Source organism: Thalassophryne amazonica, chromosome 8 (genome assembly GCF_902500255.1).
Source record: "Thalassophryne amazonica chromosome 8, fThaAma1.1, whole genome shotgun sequence".
Taxonomy (NCBI): Eukaryota; Metazoa; Chordata; class Actinopteri; order Batrachoidiformes; family Batrachoididae; genus Thalassophryne; species Thalassophryne amazonica.
The window spans coordinates 51759303-51780500 of NC_047110.1; the positions used below are offsets into that span (position 1 = coordinate 51759303).

Consider the following 21198-nt stretch of genomic DNA (forward strand, 5'->3'; position numbering starts at 1 on the left):
TTTCAGAGTGGCCTTTGATTGTGGCCAACTTAAGGCACACCTGTGCAATAATCATGGTGTCTAATCAGCATCTTGATATGCCACACCTGTGAGGTGGGTTGGATTATCTCAGCAAAGGAGAAGTGCTCATTAACACAGATTTATGAACAATATTTGAGAGAAATAGGTCTTTTATGTATATAGAAAATGTTTTAGATCTTTGAGTTCAGCTCATGAAAAATGGGAGCAAAAAAAAAAAAAAAAAAAAGAACTTTCTACTTTTGTTCAGTGTGTGTGTATATGTATATGATGTGTGTGTGTGTGTGTGTGTGTGTCAGGAAAAATAAACTTCCACAAGAATGAAAAAGGAAAAAACTTTCAATTGCCCTTCATTTACATCCCATTTAAAGCACTTCTTGGCACAGTTGTTGTTAAAGTGACTGTAAAAGAACCAAATTCTTCCAAAACATGGGTTAAACAGTGGTTAGGATGAGACCGTAACCACTTTGCATACAGAGGGCATCAACTGTAGCATCAAACCATCCACCAACCTGTAGCTTGTCATGTTCATAAGTAGTTGGACAGTGCACCACCTCAGTAGAGTTGGAATGATCAACATGTACCAGTAGCATAATCTTTCATCTTTAACTCAAGGAATTTAAAAATACAACCACTCGGAGATTATGGTCATTTGTATATTCGATCTCTCCATGTTCAGAGCCCATAGATAATATAGGATAAGCTAATACATACAAGAATTTTGAATACAAGTTATCACTTTTACAACCAGTTTGCTTAATACAAATCAGGGGATAGACACATGAACATGCTCAAGACAATGAATATGTCTTGACTTCATTCACATGTGCTGGAATATAGTGAAAAAGGTTTTTTTTTTTGGGGGGGGGGGGGGGGTGTCAGGGATTTCAAGATGTGAAAATTTTAAATATAAACCAAAAACATTTCAAACATTTGTTTTATTTTAATAATTACAGCTCATAACACCAGCTATTTTTTTTTGGGGGGGGGGGGGGGGGGGGGGGATTAATCTCTGTGCCACTCCAGCTGTACAACTGGCAATGCATCCTTCAGTGAAGTCTGGGTGGATTCCTTCACTGATATCCTTCGTTGCACAGTCCCTCAGTTTTTGAAAACTGCTTACTTCAGACAGAATACTGAGCTCCCTGGGCGGTTAGATGCGCAAACACAGTATACAATCACAACAACTGAGTCACTCTCCAACTACTTATGGACCTGACTGTATGGTTAACACAGAGAAATATTACCATAGGCAGCACTTGTGGGACTGTTGTGTTAAAAGAAATAAGGCAAAACAGCTCACTGATTTCTCCACCTGCTCTGCAGTCACGGTGTTCATCATATTAAATCTCTCCTCAAAACATTTCACGCTCTGTTACAGCAAAAACACATCTACCAATATATTTAATCGCAGGTGGAATTGTTCACCAACAACAGCTGATCCTAGTTCATCACAACTCAAGTCACTTAAATTTTAATGAATATTCTTTGCTTTCCATGTTTTAAAATGAGCTAAAAGACAGTGACAATCTCAACTGAAATGCAAGCAAAAATATGACACTGGTTAATTTATTGTAAGGATGCTCAAAGCATAAAACAACTGGCAAATACTATTTCTAAAACAGTATTTGCATCTTGTACCAGTTAACAAAAAAAGTCAATAAAAACAGTTAATCCGAGGTGCCACTTCAAGAGCTTCAATATTAATCTTTTAAAAGTCACCATCTGAAGACTCTGATGGTGAAGCCCACATTGTCAAAGCAGCAAAATCAAAAACATAATTTAGGATGGATTATTAGTATTATTTTTTTTTTTTAAGTTAAGAGGATATTTCAAGAAATGTCACTCCTCTTCACTCAAACTCTAAAGGGAGAAACAAAGTGACATCAGAATAAAGTCCTGCCCAGAGTGGAACAAAGAAATACTTGTCAGATAAACCAACAAGGTGGATGAAATTTGTCAGTTGGTTTCCGTGAGAAAGATGATATAATCCCAGTTCTTCAAAGGAAGGAAATGTAACTCTATAAACAATATAAAGACAAGATACTTTGACCCAATGTAATTCCAAGTGCATAGTGGCAGAAAATCCTTATCCGTCCTCTTTGGGGGGTGTGTACCAACCTGTAATAACAAACACAAAAGCTGTAAATAAAGCATCAACAAACAGTGTCTAACACAAAGTTACAGTTAGCTACCACACTGTGTATATATACTGCACAAAGCCTGCGTGACATCACCCACAGGTTTTCTATTCACCTTATTCAGGAAGTCAGGGTGGGCGGCTCCATTTTGTCAAACAACTTCCGGTTTGCCACTGTGTCTGATGATTAGCTACGTGGGAACACAGTACGCTAGAAGTGTCCAAACATGAGCAGCATTAATTGTTCAGTTCGTGGGTGCCACAACAACTGAAAGAAGAGGTAACTATCACTTTCAGAATGATGTTTGGAACATGGAAAGGAGAGATCCGAGTGCTGTGGACGAGCATTTAACTTGTTCCCTCCTCCATCGAAAGACGAGGATCTCCGGTGCTGGCTAAAGGTGCTGAATTTGAAAAATCCACCCAAATGTCGCTATGTCTGTTCTTTTTATTTTATGGAGAAAAAACCCACACTACTGGATCTGTACCCAGAGAAATTATTGGACTACAACACTCCGTTGAAGAAGCCACGGCGGATGCTAGTGAGATAAACAGGTAAGCTGTGTTTGTAGCTTTAGCTGCCATCTTATTTACTCATTTTCTGGCATTTGATACAACCAAGCACTGCATGAAATAACACCATAATTATATTAACATTACAGTAATCTTGGCATTACGGTAGTACTACTTGTCGGGTAGTATTTTAACTTGATTGTGCTTTTATACGAGCGCCGCACTGCTATGCGGCACAGAGCTCATAGTTCCTCATAGCCAAACCGTCCACACTGAGTGACAAAACAAAGTAGTTAAAAATAATCGAGGGCCACTTTTTCATGTCATCTTCCCACTCTGTTATGACCCGTGGGTGAGCCAGAGTCGATCCCTTTGAGCTTTTCAAAAAGGTTTTTGTTTCTACCATGTAATATCTTACATTGTTCTATGTTGAAAACACCGCTCACCGGAAGTCCTAAGACAAAACGGAAATGCCTGTGTTGTAAAAGTGGGCGGGGCTGAATAAGATGAACAGACCTGTTAAAGTCATGTGACACGACCACTTCCTGGCCCACTCCCCATCACCATGTTGCCGGTCATGCGCAGTACTCCAAGGATTACCGATACGAAAAACAATGGATGTACTGCGAAGTGTGGAACAAGTTTAGAGATAAACTCATCATGTCTGAACCTGACAGTGGAGTAAGCAAACATACCAGGCATGTTTCTGGCGGTACAAGGAGAAAACTGCAGTTTGGGCGCTTGTGACCCGTACACAGCACCGGTTGTGTTTTCTTTGTTGACAGTACCTTTAGTGACACTGCCGGCTTTGGAGTTCAGCAACATCATGGTGGACCTCGTGGGGACCCCTTCACCATACACCTTTACTAACAATGAAAGCCCACAAGCGTATGGACAGCTTCAAGTTCTTCAGAGCAGGCTGGGTGAGAATGACGTTAAGATCTGGAACCTTCACTCAGAGAAGCTGCATGTTATCACTGCACGTGTAAGTAGACTCAGGCTCAGCATGCTAAGGACTTAAGTTAATTGAGGATTGCAGACTTACATATTTATAATAGTATTTAGTGATACTGTCTGTCATTAACTTTACTGAATTTTGTGTACGTAAACTCAGACTCAAACTTTTGTTTTTCGTCGCCCTGTCACGCCTTCCATAAGAAAATGAGAAATGTTTTAGTGGCGCATTTTTTATTTTACTATTTTTAACCCTACTCTTAGTGATAATGTACAAGATGGCGCAGGTGTGTCTGTGTCCCCTCTTGGCTCTTCTCAGTTTTGTTTGTTTTATGATGATTTTAACATTTGTCATAAGGACTACTGACTCACTGCTGGTGTATAATCGCCTGGAGCTGTTAAAAATCAAAGATACAGTGCAATCGTGTGCCTTTTCAAATGCGAAGTGGTCAGATTCTTTCTATCTGGCGGAAGGTGCCTTCTTCATGTGAAGGCACCTTCGCCCAGAAAGCGCAAACGCTGCAGGGTGCGATCTGGCCGGCTGGTAAAGCTGAAAGCCCTGCTGGCACTTTCTCCTGATGTGGTGTGGTCCTCTTCTCTTCCACGGAAATACAGAGATCGTTTTCGCTGGTATGTCTCCCGACGTGCACTTGCTCCAGTCGGTGCTTGGCTGGTGCCCATTATTAGACTCCGGGAGGATGTCTGCATGCTGCGCCGTTGCCGCGTTTCTTTCTGGGGTTTTGGCGGCATGTCCCCGGCTAACCTCAGGCCGCTGAGCCAGACAGCTAACCTGGCAACGGCGTCTACGAGATGTGCACTCGTCAATGCACGCTCTGTGGTGAACAAGACTTATTTTGCAAGACTTTTTTATTTCGCGCAGTTTGGATTTATTGTTTTTGACGGAGACTTGGATCAACATCGGTGAGTCATCTGCCTTCTGACTGTGGTTTTATAAGTACACCAAGAGCTACTGGTCGTGGTGGAGGTATAGTGACTGTTTTAAAGAACTGTATTTATCACAAAGTGATGTTGGAGTGGTCCTTCTCTTCTTTTGAACTGAGCTGCAACAGACTGTCCCAGTGCTGTGTGCTGTCATATACAGACCACCCAAATACAACAAAGACTTCATATAAGAGTTTTCTCACTTTGTTGCTTCGATGGTGACATGCTATGACAAGATTTTAATCGTCGGGGATTTTAATGTACATGTCTGTTGTCCGTCAAAACCTCTGGCCAGAGAGTTTTTGGACTTGATCGCAGCTTTCAATATGACACAGCATGGTCTTCCTGTCCAAAATGTTGTTATTGGTGATGCTGTGTTCTCTGACCACAGCCCCATCATGTTTGATTTTAGTCTGGACATTGACATGACAATGCCTGTCGTGCGTCACGGGCGTGTTATTAAGCATGACACCGCTGCAGCTTTTATTCCTCTTTTTAGTGCATTTGAGCAGAATTTGTTAGACTCTGCTGCTTTTGGCACAGAACAAATGATGAACTCTTATTTCCACGTGCTCTGAGGTTCTGGATGTTGTTGCTCCCTGTAAGTTATGCGTTCTAAGCTTAAGCAAGAACCGTGGCTTAATGACATCATGCGTGCAGCTCGGCATGACTGTCGGAGGGCAGAGCGCAGGTGGAAACAAGACCGTTTGGAAGTTTCAAAACAGATTCTTAAAGAGAGCTGGAATAATTATCAGAGGGTGGCTAAAGCTGAAAAAAATATGTATTTTTCAGAATTGATTTTAAACAATCTTGGCAAGCCTCGTATTCTTTTTAAAACAATTGATTCTGTTTTTAATCCCAGTCCGTCCACTTTACTAGAAATCACAAGTGAAACGTGTGAAAAATTTCTCCACTTTTTTATTGATAAGGTTGATACCATTAGGGCCAATATATCACCATCCCTGGTGTGTCATTATGTAGCAAATCAGTGCTCAGGTGTTTTTAGTAACTTTCAGCCTATGTCAATGACTGTGCTGACAGGAATAGTTAGGAATCTAAAACCCTCTTCCTGTCCCACTGACCCGGTCCCCCCTCGCTTTTTTAAGGAGGTTTGGGACACCACTGGCTATTTTGTCAGAGAAATGATTAATAGTAGTCTAACTTGTGGAATTGTGCCTTCTTTTTGTATAAAAGCTATTGTGGAGCCACTGATCAAAAAACCGGGTTTGGATCCCATGGCTTTTTCAAATTATCGACCTATCTCCAAGTTACCGTTTGTGTCGAAAATTTTAGAGAAAAGCGTCTTTGCACAGTTGCAGCCTTTTTTAGATACAAATGGCACATTGGATCCATTTCAGTCAGGGTACAAAGCATTTCACAGCACTGAATCTGCACTTTTAAAGGTTTTTAATGATCTCCTTTTAACAACTGATTCCGACAGGTCAGCCATTTTAGTGCTTTTAGACCTCACTGCAGCTTTTGACACAGTTGACCATGCAATTCTTTTAGACTGCCTGAGAGACTGTGTGGGTGTCAGGGAGACTGTTCTGGAGTGGTTTAGGTTGTACCTGTCGGAGGGGTCTTTCTCCAACAGGCTGGGGGACTCCACCTCGTCATCAGCCCCTCTTCATTGTGGAGTCCCCCAGGGTTCTATCCTGGGACCCATCCTCTTTGCTCTTTATCTCCTCCCAATCATAGAGATTTAAAAAAAAACATGACGTGGCCTACCATTTTTATGCTGATGATTGTCAAATCTACATGCCTATCGCTAAAAACAGCCTCTGCCCCCCGACACCCCTACTTGGCTGTCTGTGTGATGTCAGGGCTTGGTTGTCACAGAATGTTTTGAAATTTAATGAGGGCAAGACAGAGGTTATGTTGTTTGGAAGTGCCCTCGTTGACTTGGGACCTCTTAAGGATTTTGTACGTCCCAAGTTCAGCAGCCTTGGCGTCACGATAGACAGCGATTTTAAATTTGATAAACAAATCAATGGTGTTTTGAAATCGTGCTTTTAGCATCTTCGTCTTTTATCAAAGGTAAAAGGTTTTTATCTTTCAACCTTTTTGAACAAGTTGTGCACTCTTTTATTTCAAGTTGTCTGGACTACTGTAATGCACTTTATTTCGGCATTAGCCAACGGGCTCTTTCCCGTTTGCAGTTAGTCCAGAACGCTGCAGCTCGACTTTTAACAGGAACCTGGAAGAGTGAACACATAACCCCGATTCTTGCATCTTTGCACTGGCTTCCTATTAATTTTAGAATTGATTTTAAAATTTTACTGTTTGTCTTTAAAGCTTTGAATAGAATGGCCCCTCAATATATCACTGACCTCCTACAAATTTATTCTCTGGCCCGTGCTCTGAGGTCTGAGGGCCATTTCCAGCTCGTGGTACCCAAGACAAGACTTAAAACCAGGGGGGACAGGGCTTTCTCTGTGGCTGGCCCCAGACTTTGGAACGCTCTGCCCCTCCATGTCTGAACAGCCCCCCACAGTGGAGTGTTTTAAGTCTCGTCTGAAGACCCACTTTTATTCTTTTAACACTGCATGAGTTGTGTGGTCCTCTGTTTTAGTTTGGTTTTACTGGTTTTATCTTTTGTATGCTGTATGTATGTATGTATGTATGTATGTATTTATTTATTTATCTTGCATATTTTAGTTATTTTTATTGTTAATTTTCTTATTTTTAATTTATTTCTTGACTACTGGGGTTTTATCTATCTTGATTCTACTGTATGTGCAGCACTTTGGAACTTTTTTGTTGTTAAATGTGCTATATAAATAAAGTGGACTGGATTGGATTGAATGTCTGTCATTAACTTTATTGACTTTTGTGTACAGTGCTGTGGGATTGTGGGGCAAAACCCAGCTGAGTCTCTTTTTTTCGTGGTGCTGTCGCGGCTTCTGTAATGAAATGAGTAATGTTTTAGTGATGCTTCATTTTTTATTTTATTATTTCTAACCGTAACCATGGTATAATGATGGAAAAAAAACTGATGGAGATGATGGAGAAATTTCTTTACAAGAGTCTAGACAGAAGTCAGACTACCACAGCAAGAATTTTAGCTGAGGAAGCTTCTGCGATTTGAAGCGAAACGTCCTCGCTTCAAGCAACCCAGTCCGGTCGAAGATTCAAGCTTCTCTACTACGGTGAAAAGCAGAGGAAAGACTAGTTGAGATGGCTTGTTTACACAGTCAAGTGTATTGTGACCAGCTAAACTTGACCTTCAGCTGCGCGTGGCGCTGCCCTGCATGTGACATGTGATGCTAAAAGTGCTAACGCTGTTAGCGTACAACATTAAAACCGGCGAGATTCACTCAGTGCGAATATTGCCATAGACACATCTTAGAAGATGAGTTTGGATGTTTTATCTCACAACAAGTCATATTATTCCAGGTGTTTGTAATAAAATACTCCAATCAAACAGACAGCACCAACACAACAGCTAGTAGCTGCTGCCAGCGGATGCCACAACAGGCGAAGACACTGGGCTCAGCAGCTGTCCCTCAATGCAACCACACCCACATTTATACAGAACCTCATGGCTTAAAAAGTGTTAAACTAAGAAGTTAGAAAACAATTCACCCCCATACAGTTGTCACAGAGGAGGAAACTATCTAGAGAGACAAAAAACATTTTTATTTCTGCTCACAAATTTGCTGTTACCCTGTGTGCAACTATGCAATCCTGCTGGAACCTCAACTTCCCTGAGGGAGTCTTCCCAAGAGATGAATAAGGTTCTAACGAATCTAATCTAAAATTCCTGTGGGAATGTCTGGTTTTGGAGTCAGCCTCAAGTGGCCAGTCAAGGAACTGGAATATTTTATACTTCTGGGAAGATGTCAAAAGTCACAAACATCATGTTACCAACATCAACTCACCATTCTTTTCATGTATCTGGACAAGAGATTTGTATGACTGTTGTGCTCTGGCAAGATTGTACTGGTTCTGAAAAGACAGTGACAGTGAAAAAGACAAACAAAAATAAATCAAAACTGCCAAAAATCTGAAATAATTAAACTCATTTACATGATTTCTGTAATAAAACAACATGACTGAGACAAGAGATGTGTCAATTCAGCACATCAAATTCAATTTGACTTAGGATTCAGAAATCAGAACTCAAATTTCTTCCTGTTTAAATTCTTTATTTCTCACCTTTCAACAAAACATCTTCTGAGCATAAAATACCACACTACAACTATTTGACTACATTTGACTCCTGAACAACTAACAAGAAGATACAGCAGCTTCTTTCTGATTTTATGGAAGCCAGCAAGGTTCTTGAGATATCGCATGAACAAGGGTGGCAATCACAATATCTTGACTATCTCGCTGTGATCTTGAAATTAACCCCAAGGTCATCGTAACTGACTGGTGTCAGGGATCACCCAAGCTCACCCTTATGCTAAATATGAATAAAATTAGTCAGCTGGTATCACATTAACCAGTTAAAACAGATAGATGGACATGCTGATCACTATATCTCTCCCCCCGCCCCCCGCCCCCCGTATTTCATACCAAGATGACCACAAAAACAAAACAAAACAAAAAAACAACAAAAAAAAAACAAAACAAAAAAAGCACTTGAGAAATTTTTGAAGAAAATGTTAAATTTCATAGGGACTAATAATTTTGTTCTCATCTGTGAGTGAAAGACCTCTTACTTTTCTTACAAAAGCAACTTGCTTTAATGACTGTCGATATACGTCAAATGTGATCGCGATTTGAATTTAAACTATAGCGGAGGTTTGGCGCTCAAATGCTGGTTCGGCACAACAACCACTAATTAAATTTCCACACTGAGCTCTTACAGGTTTAAAACTGTGTAGAAATGCTTCATTCAAGCTGTTTTTCATCCATATTTTAATGTTCAATGAGCAGATTTGAAAATGAAACGAGCTTTGTTCCAATGAGACAATTAACGGAGTTGTATTGTGCCACATCAGTTTTTATGTTCCTTTTGTATCTTCATGTGTTTGACATTTAATGTTCAACATGGCCAATGTTCCACAAATCTGATTGTTTTTACAGATATTCTAATGATTTAAGCAGAACTGATGACTGACACAGCTTGTTTCAGACCCCTGAAGTATATGTAATAGAAATACCTCCCCACTCTAATTTTACATCAGACTATTAAAATACTGTCTCCAACCATTCTACCTTAATTGAAGTGATAATTTTTAACATACTCTTTGTAGTGCAGCAGTAAATAATATACAGTGCATCCAGAACATATTTGCAGCGCTGCACATTTTGTTATGTCAAAGCCATATTCAAAAATGGATGAAGTTTATTTTTTCCCCTCAAGATTCTACACACAAACCCCATAATGACAATGTGGAAAAGTTTTTTTTTTTGTTTTTTTTAAGATTTTTGCCATTAAAAAAAAAAAAGAAAAAAAAAAAAAAGAAGTCACTTGAACATAAGTATTCACAGCCATGAAGCTCAAAATTGAGCTCAGGTACATCCTGTTTCCGCCGATCATCCTTGAGATGTTTCTACAGCTGTATTGGAGTCCACCTGTGGTAATTCAGTTGATTGGGCATGATTTGGAAAGGCACACACCTGTCTACATATAAGGTCCCGCAGTTGACAGTGCATATCAGAGCACAAACCAAGCATGAAGTCAAAGGAATTGTCTGTAGACCTCCAAGACAGGATTGTCTCGAGGCACAAATCTGGGGAAGGGTACAGAAACATTTCTGCAGCTTTGAAGGTCCCAATGAGCACAGGGGCCTCCATCATCCGTAAATGGACAAAGTTCTGACCCAGCCGCTCACCTAAATTGAGCGATCAGGGGAGAAGGGCCTTACTCAGGGAGGTGACCAAGAACCCGATTGTCACTGTCAGAGCTCCAGCATTCCTCTGTGGAGAGAGGAGAACCTTCCAGAAGGAGAACCATCTCTGCAGCAATCCACCAATCTGGCATGTATGGTAGAGTGGACAGACAGAAGCCACTCCTTAGTAAAAGGCACATGGCAGCCTGCCTACTGTTAACCAAAAGTCACCTGAAGGACTCTCAGACCATGAGAAACAAAATTCTCAGTTCTGATGAGAGAAAGATTGAACTCTTCGACGTGAATGCCAGGCACCATGTTTGGAGGAAAGCAGGCACTATCCCTACAGTGAAGGTGGTGGCAGGATCATGCTGTGTGGATGTTTTTCTAGCAGCAGGAAGTGGATTGAGGGAAAGATGAATGCAGCAATGTACAGAGACATCCTGGAAGAAAACCTGCTGCAGAGCACTCTTGACTTCAGACTGCGGTGACGGTTCATCTTCCAGCAGGACAATTACCTTAAGCACACAGCCAAGATATCAAAGGAGTGCCTTCAGAACAACTGTGTGAAGGTCCTTGAGTGGCCCAGCCAGAGCCCAGACCTGAATCAGACTGAACATCTCTGGAGAGATCTGAAAATGGCTGTGCTCCCCATCCAACCTGATGGAGCTTGAGAGGTGCTGCAAAGAGGAATGGGCAACACTGCTCGAAGAGAGGTGCACCAAGCTTGTGGCATCATATTCAAGAAGACCTGAGGCTGTAACTGCTGCCAAGGCGCATCAACAAAGTACTGAGCAAAGGCTGTGAATACTTATGTACCCGTGATGTAGAGTGAGGCAAGTAATTATTTGATCCAGTGTTGATTTTGCAAGTTTTCCCCCCACCTACAAAGAATGGAGAGGTCTGTAATTTTTATCGTAGTTTTTAATTTTTATTGTAATTTTTTAATCATAACTTCAAATGTGACAGAATGTTAAAAAAACAAAAAAAAAAAACCAGAAAATCACAGTGTATGATTTTTAAAGAATTAATTTGCATTTTATTGCATGAAATAAGTATTTGATCACCTACCAACCAGCAAGAATTCTGTCTCTCACAGACCTGTTCGTTTTTCTTTAAGAAGCCCTCTCTACCTCTGCACTCTTTACCTGTATTAATTGAACCTCTCTGAATTCGTTACCTGTATAAAAGACACCTGTCCACACAATCAATCACACTCCAACCTGTCCACCACGGCCAAGACCAAAGAGCTGTCAAAGGACACCAGGGACAAAACTGTAGACCTGCACAAGGCTGGGATGGACTACAGGACAACAGGCAAGCATCTTAGTGAGAAGCAACAACTATTGGCGTAATTAGAACATGGAAGATACACAAGATGACTGTCAATCTTCCTCGGTGTGGTGCTCCATGAAACATCTCACCTCATGGGTTAATGATGACTCTGAGAAGAGCCCAGAACTACACGGAGGACCTGGTCAGAGCTGGGACCACAGTTACAAAGATTACATTATTAACGCACTACACAGTCATGGTTTAAAATCCTGCAGAGCAACAAGGTCCCCCTGCTCACGTCAGCACATGTCCAGGCCTGTTTGAAGTTTGCCAGTGACCATTTGGATGATCCAGAGGAGGCATGAGAGACGGTCATGTGGTCAGATGAGACCAAAATAGAGCTTTCTGGTATCAACTCGACTCGCCGTATTTAACAACCCCAAGAACACCGTCCCAACTGTGAAGCATGGGGGTGGAAACATTATTTTTGAGGGTGCTTTTCTGCAAAGGGGACAGGACGAATGTACCATATTAAAGGGAGGGTGGATGGGGTCATGTATCATGAGATTTTGGCAAACAACCTCCTCCCCTCAGTAAGAGCACTGAAGATGGATCGTGGCTGGGTCTTCCAGCATGACAATGACCCCAAACACACAGCCAGGGCAACTAAGGAGGGGCTCCGTAAGAAGCATTTCAAGGTCCTGGAGTGGCCTGGCCAGTCTCCAGACCTGAACTCAACAGAAAATTTTTGGAGGGAGCTGAAACTCCAAACCTGAAAGATGTGGAGAAGCTCTGTATGGAGGCGTGGACCAAAATCCCTGCTGCAGTGTGCAAACTTGGTCAAGAATTACAGGAAAAATCTGACCTCTGTAATTGCAAACAAAAGTTTCTGTACCAAATATTAAGGTCTGTTTTTCTATTGTATAAAATACGTATTTCATGCAATAAAATGCAAATTAATTATTTAAAAATCGTACAATGTGATTTTCTCAAAAATTTTTTTTTTTTTTTAGATTCCATCTCTCATAGTTGAAGTGTACCTATGATAAAATCAGATCTCTCCATTCTTTGTAGGTGGGAAACTTGTAAAATCAACAGTGGATCAAATACTTATTTGCCTCATTGGACATGTGATTTTTTTTTTTTTTACAGAATTTACAAAAAACTTTTTTCATGTCATTATGGGTTGTTTTGAGGGAAAAAATAAATTTACTCCATTTAGGAATAAAGCTGTAACATAAAATGTTGAAAAAGTACAGGCTGCGAATATTTTCGGGATGCACTGTACAGTATCAATGTTCACAGACTGCAGTTTATTTCGTTTACATTAAAAATATTTCTGTAGTTTTTCATAAAAATGACTTTTTTGTTAATTGTTTTTAAATTTGTAAGAACTTTAATATGATGTGTTTCTTGCAACTGGAAGGGCAATTTTTCAAAAACAACAACAAAAAAAATTGTCAATACTGGCAACTCTGCATATTTTGAACTAGTCTGTATGGAATGCTTTATGGAAGACATAAAACGCTGGAAAATGAGAGAGAGAGAGAGAGAGAGAAAGAGAGAGAGAACAAAGTTGAAATACTCCCATCATGGGCATGAATGTCATGGTAATTTTGGGCTTTTAATTTTGTCTGAACTGTTCAGCATAGTACAGCATGCAAGTCAGCTTACAAACAATTGGTCGCCATTATGACTTGAGACTTGACTTGGGACTTGCAGACTGATGACTTGAGAATGACTTGACAGTGACTTACTCCCACCTCTGTTTAGTACAATACAGACTCTGTCTCTGCACATAATACACAGAGCTGCCTTCACAGCTCAAACACTGAACAAAACTCTGATGCTTAAGAAACAACTTCGCACTAGTGGGCATTCGTAAAGCACCAACCACCATCAAGGCCAACAGTAAATGGTAAATAAATGGACTGCATTTATATAGCGCTCTTCCATCTGCATCAGACGCTCAAAGCACTTTACAAATTATGCCTCCCATTCACCCCGATGTAAGGGTGCTGCCATACAAGGCGCTCACTACACACCGGGTACAATAGGGGATTAAAGACCTTGTCCAAGGGCCCTTAGTGATTTTTTCAGTCAGGTATAACAGTCCCTGCATTGGTCATTTGCAGAAGCCAGAGTCAACTGTATGAGGTTCTGTGACCAAAGCTGAGTGCTTTCACACTCATCATAGTCAAGCCAACCACAGCCTACATGCTCGCACTTCTGGTACACCCAGAATACAAGCATGAACTCTGACAGGGCTTTGTTGAGACCTGCTGTGATTTTTACAAAAAGCTGCTGAACGGATAGCTCTGTAGGACAACCTGAGAATTAGCAAAACTACTGGGCATCACGGCTGGCTTACACACAGGTACAGCCAGTGATGTACGGAGAACAGAATCTGACTTCTTCAGGCTGAACCCTAGCATCCGCCAGTATGTGTCTGATTGAAAAAAAATTGAGGCAATTTTTCCTTCACAAATTTAGCGGCCACATTATTAACACACAATGCATGACAGTTACCTTATTGGCTCCAAACTGCACCCTGGCTTTTCCTTTAACCAGGGTAGCATTTATCTGCATAATGACTGATTCTATGGAATAGGCACTGCTCCAGCCCTGACAAAACACAGACAAAAGTCAAGATCCTTTTCTGGAAACCATCTCATCAGAAGCAACAAATTGCTGTTCATACCTGTTTTGTGAGAAGTTCCATACACAAGGCCCCTCCTCCTAGCACATATCTGAAATAAATAATCAGAAATGAGCATTAAAGGTTTTAAAATAACTCATTTGAAAAGTGTTGCAAATACTCTTGCAAATTTGTTACATTTCAAATTTATTTCACATTGTTTTTTGCTTCTGGGAGAAAGATTTTAAATTTTCCAAAGAAGTAAGTGGAATCTAGAAACTGTTGGGAACACAACTTAAGATCCAAAAAAGAAAGTCCAATTGCAATGTCCAAGCAAATTTGTTTTAGTCTCTTGATCAATATCAGAATCTTTTAATCCTCTGAGGTGCATAGAACGTAGAAAAAAAGGTGCAAAATAAGCCTGAAGCCATACTGTAGCTCAAAGGACCTGACATCAGCTTCTTAGCACTTAAAGTGCCAACAGCTAAAACAACTGCATGCACAACAGGATACAAAAGAATTACGCTATCCTGACTACAGCAAATGTTACTATTTTTCATTTACATGAATGTTAACCCCCAAAATGTGAATCAGCTGCAAATCGTGTATTATCCCCAAACCGTTAATTGCAAAACGTGAATACTGAAAAAATCTCGCAACATGTGAACGCAGGTCTCACAAAACGTTTTCATTACAATATATATATATTTATTACACACACCACATATGTACCAAAATTCTATTTGTTGACGTTCCCTACACTTCAGTTTCTCCGTCGTCTGCTCGCTCAGATTAATATTATTTTTCCAGCTCAGAGGACGGCTCATGTGGATAAAAATAAGGTTGTAGGTCATTGTCTACCTCCCCGAGGTTAGAAACGAGTGTTTGTTTTTCTACAACATTTCTCTTAAGATTATTAAGCCGCTTACCGGAGGGGGAGGTTTCTGTCCTCTGTGAGTTTGAAGTCTTCGTTCCCGTTTGACAGGTGGACCGTCAGTCAAATTCCTCATCTGACACTGCCAACGGAGCAGGACACACCCAGCGGGGTCGGGTGCTTGACACCAGAAGCGAGAGCTGCTCGGATCACCTCCCCACCTCACCGGCTGTAGTGAGCCCCCCGCCAAATAAATAAATAATAAATAAATCATTTTTGCAGTGATAGGGTTTGTGATCAAGATTTCCTGCAGTAATCGATCCATTAATTGAAATCCATAAACTACTTAAACTGAATAAATATTTTTTTCACATTTTGTGAGGCCCCCTTTCACATTTTGTGTGATATTTTTTCAGTATTCACGTTTTGCAATTAATGGTTTGTGGATAATTCACGATTTGCAGCTGATTTGTGTTTTTGGGGGTTAACACGAATCATGTCACAAATGAATTCTGTTAGTGCATATCTCCTACAAAAGTCCAAACTACAGGTCAAAACTGTGGCACAACAAACAGAATATCTCCCAGTGAACGAATGCTTGAAATGGTCAGGGCAGATCGCTACACACTCACCCTCCGGAGAGCACGGGTGAGACTACCCGTACAAAAGGCGGGTCAAAAGGAAAATTATCCTGTTGCATGAAGAAAAACAAAAATAACCTTGAGTCTCGAGAAATCATTCCCCCGCAACGGAAAAAACAAAACACTTTAATATGTTGAATTGACTCACTTTATAAGAGAAATTAAGTAGGATGTAGTCTGCACCTTCTTTTTCTTTTAAGACCTGCAAGTCACTATGTAAAAGACTATCTGGGTCTACCCTGTAACAAAGAATGACAACCACGTTGAACAGAAATACGGTGCACCCGGAAAATATTCACAGCGCTTCCATTTCTCCACATTTTATGTTACAGCCTTATTCCAAAATGGAGTAAATTCATTTTCCCCCTCAAATATTTTACTCAAAACACCCCACAATGACAACATGGAAAAAAAAAATTGTTTTAATTTTTGCAAATTTATAAAAAAATAAAAAACTAAGAAATCACAGGTACATAAGTATTCACAGCCTTTGCTCAATACTTTGTTGATGCACCTTTGTCAGCAATTACAGCCTCAAGTCTTCTTGAATATGATGGCACAAGCTTGGTACATCTATCTTTGTGCAGTGTTGTCTGTTCCTCTTTGCAGCACCTCTCAAGCTCCATCAGGTTGGATGGGGAGCATCGGTGCACAGCCATTTTCAGATCTCTCCAGAGATGTTCAATCTGATTCAGGTCTGGGCTCTGGCTGGGCCACTCAAGGAGATTCACAGTTGTCCTGAAGCCACTCCTTTGATATCTGCTGAAAGATGAACTGTTGCCCCAGTCTGAGGTCAAGAATGCTCTGGAGCAGATTTTCATCCAGTATGTCTCTGTACATTGCTGCATTCATCTTTCCCTCAATCCTGACTAGTCTCCCAGTTCCTGCCGCTAAAAAACATCCCCACACCATGATGCTGCCACCATCATGCTTCACTGTAGGGACGGGCCCTAGTTTTCTCCAAACATGACGCCTGGCATCCATGCCAAAGAGTTCTGTCTTTGTCTCATCAGACCAGAGAATTTTATTTCTCATGGTCTGAGAGTCCTTCAGGTGCCTTTTGGTAAACTCCAGGTGGACTGGACAGTGAAAACAGGATGCACCTGAACTCAATTTTGAGTTTCTTGGCAAAGGCTGTGAATACTTATGTACCTGTGATTTCTTAGTTTTTATATTTTTAATAAATTTGCAAAAACAACAACAACAAAAATTAAAAACTCACATAGTCATTACGGGGTACTGTGTATAGAAGTTTGAGGGGAAAAAAATAATTTCATCCATTTTGGAACACGGCTGTAACATAAAATGTGGAAAAAGCAAAGTGCTGTGAATACTTTCTGGATGCACTGTACACACTAAACAAAGATTAAATATTTTTAAAAAGAATCTAATGCTAGAACTTACATCCTTAATTTGACATGCCACTCATAAAGGCTCTCATTGACCAGTTCAACTGAATAAATACCTGTGAAATGAGCACAAGCAACATTGATGAAATGGATAAAACACCCCCGCCCCCTTGCCAACTGCTGTAAAAACATCAGCCTTTGCAATCACCTGTCTTGTAACTCTGTGATCGGAAGACTTCCCCGAGTTCCTTCATTAGGCGGTGTGAAGCTTGCACAGAGCCAGAAACTGCACCCTGCAACATACATCACAAGAGCGACATCTGGAGCTGTAGTCACAAAATATCTTAACGCTAAAGTAGCTTGCAACTAGCCCATTTATTGTAGTTTCTGCACTTCAACTTGCCTGGCTGGTGCTGTCACTTACAAGATACAATCAAAAAGTATCAAATGAAGCATGCGAGTTGTCGTTTGGTGGGAAGGTAGAGCGGTCAGCCTTAGAGTGAATGTGTGCTGAACACCCGTCAGATTCTCATTTGCTATAACATTATGGAAAGAAAGCTATGTTGACCGCTTTCTTTGACTCCAGTGGGGTGGTACATCATGAGTACACACCAGAAGGCCAAAATACCAATATAGAGCATTATCGGAAGGTCGTACTTTGCCTTCATGATGCTGTGTGCTGCAAATGAACGGATCTACAGGTGGCAAAAAGTTGGCAGCTCCATCATGACAATGCATCTGCCCATTCTGCTCAGCTGATTCAGGCTTTTATGGCCAAACACAACACCCGTGTGATTCATCAGGGATCCTGCTCTCCTGATGTGGCTCCCTCTGATTTTTGGCTGTTCCCCAAGATCAAAATGACACTAAAAGGGACTCAATTTGCCAACTGTATAATAATGACAGAGTTTATATTTCTGTATTGATATCTGCGTCTGTACAGTAGCAACAAGGTTTACTCGAGAGTTCTTTGTGCCTTGTAGAGTAACAATTAGCCTATTAAGGCCCTGTCACACCCTGACGATTTAGCCTGCTGACAGCCCCGTTTCCACTGAGTGGTTCAGTTCGGTACTGCAGTGTAGTGCGGGTCAAAAACAGAGTACATTATTTTATTTTTATTTTTTTTATCTTGGTGGACCATTTCCATTGTGTACAGAATGCTGATGAGTCGACTGGCTGTGTTAAACGCTGCCGTGAATGAATGGTGTGCTGTAACTCTAAACTTTTAAAGCGCCGCACGGTTGCTTTCAGATCAGGTCCACTGATCAGGTCATCACAGACCTGAATAATGAAACGCTGTGATGATTTAAACTTTTAAAGCCCCAGTCGACTGCGATCAGGTGTGATCAGACCTGACTGCGATCTGTTGGCGTGACACCGACAGCGCTTTAAAGTTGAAAGAGTCACAGCACTTCATTCAAGTGTGATCGACCTGATCAATCGGGTCATCTAATGATCACACCGACAGCGCTTTAAAAGTTTAGAACATACAAACTCCACACAGAGAGGCTGGGAATCGATCCCACGACCATCTTTCTGTGAGGCACCAGTGCTAACCACTAAGCCACCGTGCTGCCCATGAAGAGCTATAAACAATGTCCTAAAAAAAATATATTTTGCATATTTGAAAAGACTCATTGATACAACACTTTACATGCCAAATTATCAAATAGTAGTGTAAATTTTTCATGCTTGTTTTGTAAATATTTAGTCATTACAGATCATGGCTTAACTTCGCGAACGATGATTAGGCAGGTGGGGACTGTCCACATCAGATACAGCCTCGATGGTGACTCACAAATCCAATGCGTGACAGGCAGACTCAACCACAGCGGCTGAGAGGCAAGGTTAGCCCTACGAAGTACTCGAAGGAGGAGATGGAGTGATGGATGGTATGCCGCCAGGCCTGATGGTCAGCAGCAATGCTGGACCACTGGCGGAGGGCGATGTTGCAGGCAACGAGGGACTTCTTTAAGCAGTCTTTATAGCATTTCTTGGATGCACCTCTGTTGCGGTGGCCAGCTCTCCATATAGAACAATCTTGGGCAGGCGATGATCCTCTATCCTGGAGACGTGACCTGCCTAGCAGAGCTGGGACTTCAGTAGCATCGCCTCTACACTGCTAGCCTCCGCCTACTCCAGCACATCAGTTTTGGTGATGAAGTCGCTCCAGTGGATGCCGAGGATGGAACAGAGGCAGCGCTGATGGAAGTACTCAAATAGTCGCAGGTGGTGACGGCAAAGGACCCACGACTCAGAGCCGTACAGGAGTGTGGTCAGAACGACTGCTCGGTACACGCCGATTTTGGTGGCTTTCTTCAGATGTTTGTTGTTCCACACTTGGTTGTACAGTCTTCCAAATGCACTGCTTGCCTTTGCTATTCTTCAGTCTATTTCCTTGTCGATCTTGGCATCAGAGGTGATTGTGCACCCCAGATAGCTGAACGGGTGGACTAGTTTCAGCTCTGACTAGCTGATGGTAATGTGAGGAGCATGATGCTCCTCCTGGGGTGCAGGCTGATGTAGTACTTTCTGTCTTTTTCACGCTGATTTCCAGGCCGAAGAGCTGTGCGGCCTCTGCGACGCATGATGTGATACGCTGCAGGGCCAACTCCGTGCAGGCAAGAAGGGCCGCATCGTCGGCGAAAAGCAGCTCTCCGATTAGTTGCTCCATCGTCTTTGTGTGGGCAGACTGATTTTTTTTTTTTTTTTTAGGGGGACCGTTCAGTTGACGGTACCGGGACACCACATGCAGAATTCAAACCATTGTGGCCGACTACGAAGAGAGCGATTGCCTGGACTTCCTTCGTAGTATTACCAACAATTTGCAGCTACATTAACTTAACCAGGTTAGTCTCATTGAAAGTTTCCAATTCACCTAACCTGCACGTCTTTAAATGTGAGAGGAAACCGGAGCACACATGGGGAGAACATGCAATGACCTTCTTGCTGTAAGGCAACAGTGTCAACCACTAAGCCACCGTGCTGCCCATTAAGAGCTATAAACAGTGTCCTAAAAAAATATATATACTTTTGCATATTTGAAAAGACTCATTGATACAACACTTTACATGCCAAATTATCAAATAGTAATGTAAACTTTTCATGTTTGTTTTGTAAATATTTAGTTGTTACAAATAAAGTCCCAATAAAACAGGAATATGTTTTGTTTATATTTACTGTTTTATGTACAGTTTGAAAGATAAATACAATGTAGTACAAAAGAAAACATGCACAGGGGTGGGGTGGGGGTGGAAAGAAAAGAGCCAGGGGAAGTGACCTAGAGGGGAAATAATGTACTACCACATATTCTGGGGTGTAAATCTTGTGATAATGATATATATCGCAATATATAAATTATAATAGAACTACTTCAGAACAGATTACATAGACCCTTAGGAAAGCCAAAATGCTAAACTACTGTTTATCCAACTCTTTACAAGCTGGATAAAATTTATCTTCATATGACTTAAACTTCTCTGACATATGAGAACATCATCTCCAAAACTGGAGAGGTAAAAAAAAAAAAAACAACAGCAAAAAAAAAAAAACCTAACACCACTGAAATGATCTTGTGTTTCAATACAAACCTTGAAGTGCCCAAATCCCTATCATTTTGTACAACTATTTTCATAACAGTCCCTATTTGCACAAGCTTTTCTCAATTTATATCTCTATTAAATACAGTATTTTATGATAGCACAATCACATTATAACACAAGTACACTGACTTTAAAAGAAAATATAGCCAAAAATGTTAAGATGCACACAGAACCTTTATTATTAAACATACATAACAATGACTTACTATTTCATGGCATCTTGCCCTTTATCGTTCCATGCAAGTGCTATGTTAAAGATTGGCCAGCAGATGTCGCCATATTTAATTGTATCACTGAACCATTTCAATACAATTGCTTCGTATTGAGTCAGTGGTTCAAGAAGCTTCAGTTTCTCAAATTCACAGAAGTTAGAGCCAAGAGCTGCAACTGGCTGTAACGCATAATTCTCATTTTAAACATGGCTGAAACAGAAACAAAGGAGCTAGAGAACAAGACCGGTGTAACATCT

At 41.0% G+C, this 21198-nt stretch overlaps 1 protein-coding gene across 2 annotated transcripts in view; it reads right to left on the reverse strand.

Annotated features, from left to right (window-relative positions):
• Positions 1 to 1568: 1568 nt before the first annotated feature.
• The window catches only part of LOC117515605 (ubiquitin-conjugating enzyme E2 Q2-like), a 36273-nt gene continuing 16643 nt past the window's right edge, over positions 1569 to 21198 (reverse strand). For both annotated transcript variants that reach the window (XM_034176242.1, XM_034176241.1), the window contains exons 6-13: positions 17336 to 17420; positions 17183 to 17243; positions 15927 to 16017; positions 15770 to 15828; positions 14327 to 14375; positions 14155 to 14250; positions 8449 to 8515; positions 1569 to 2139 (exon numbers count right to left, since the gene is read on the reverse strand). In XM_034176242.1, the coding sequence (XP_034032133.1) occupies positions 2108 to 2139; positions 8449 to 8515; positions 14155 to 14250; positions 14327 to 14375; positions 15770 to 15828; positions 15927 to 16017; positions 17183 to 17243; positions 17336 to 17420 (540 nt within the window). In that variant the 3' untranslated portion in view covers positions 1569 to 2107. The remainder of the gene's footprint in view (positions 2140 to 8448; positions 8516 to 14154; positions 14251 to 14326; positions 14376 to 15769; positions 15829 to 15926; positions 16018 to 17182; positions 17244 to 17335; positions 17421 to 21198) is intronic.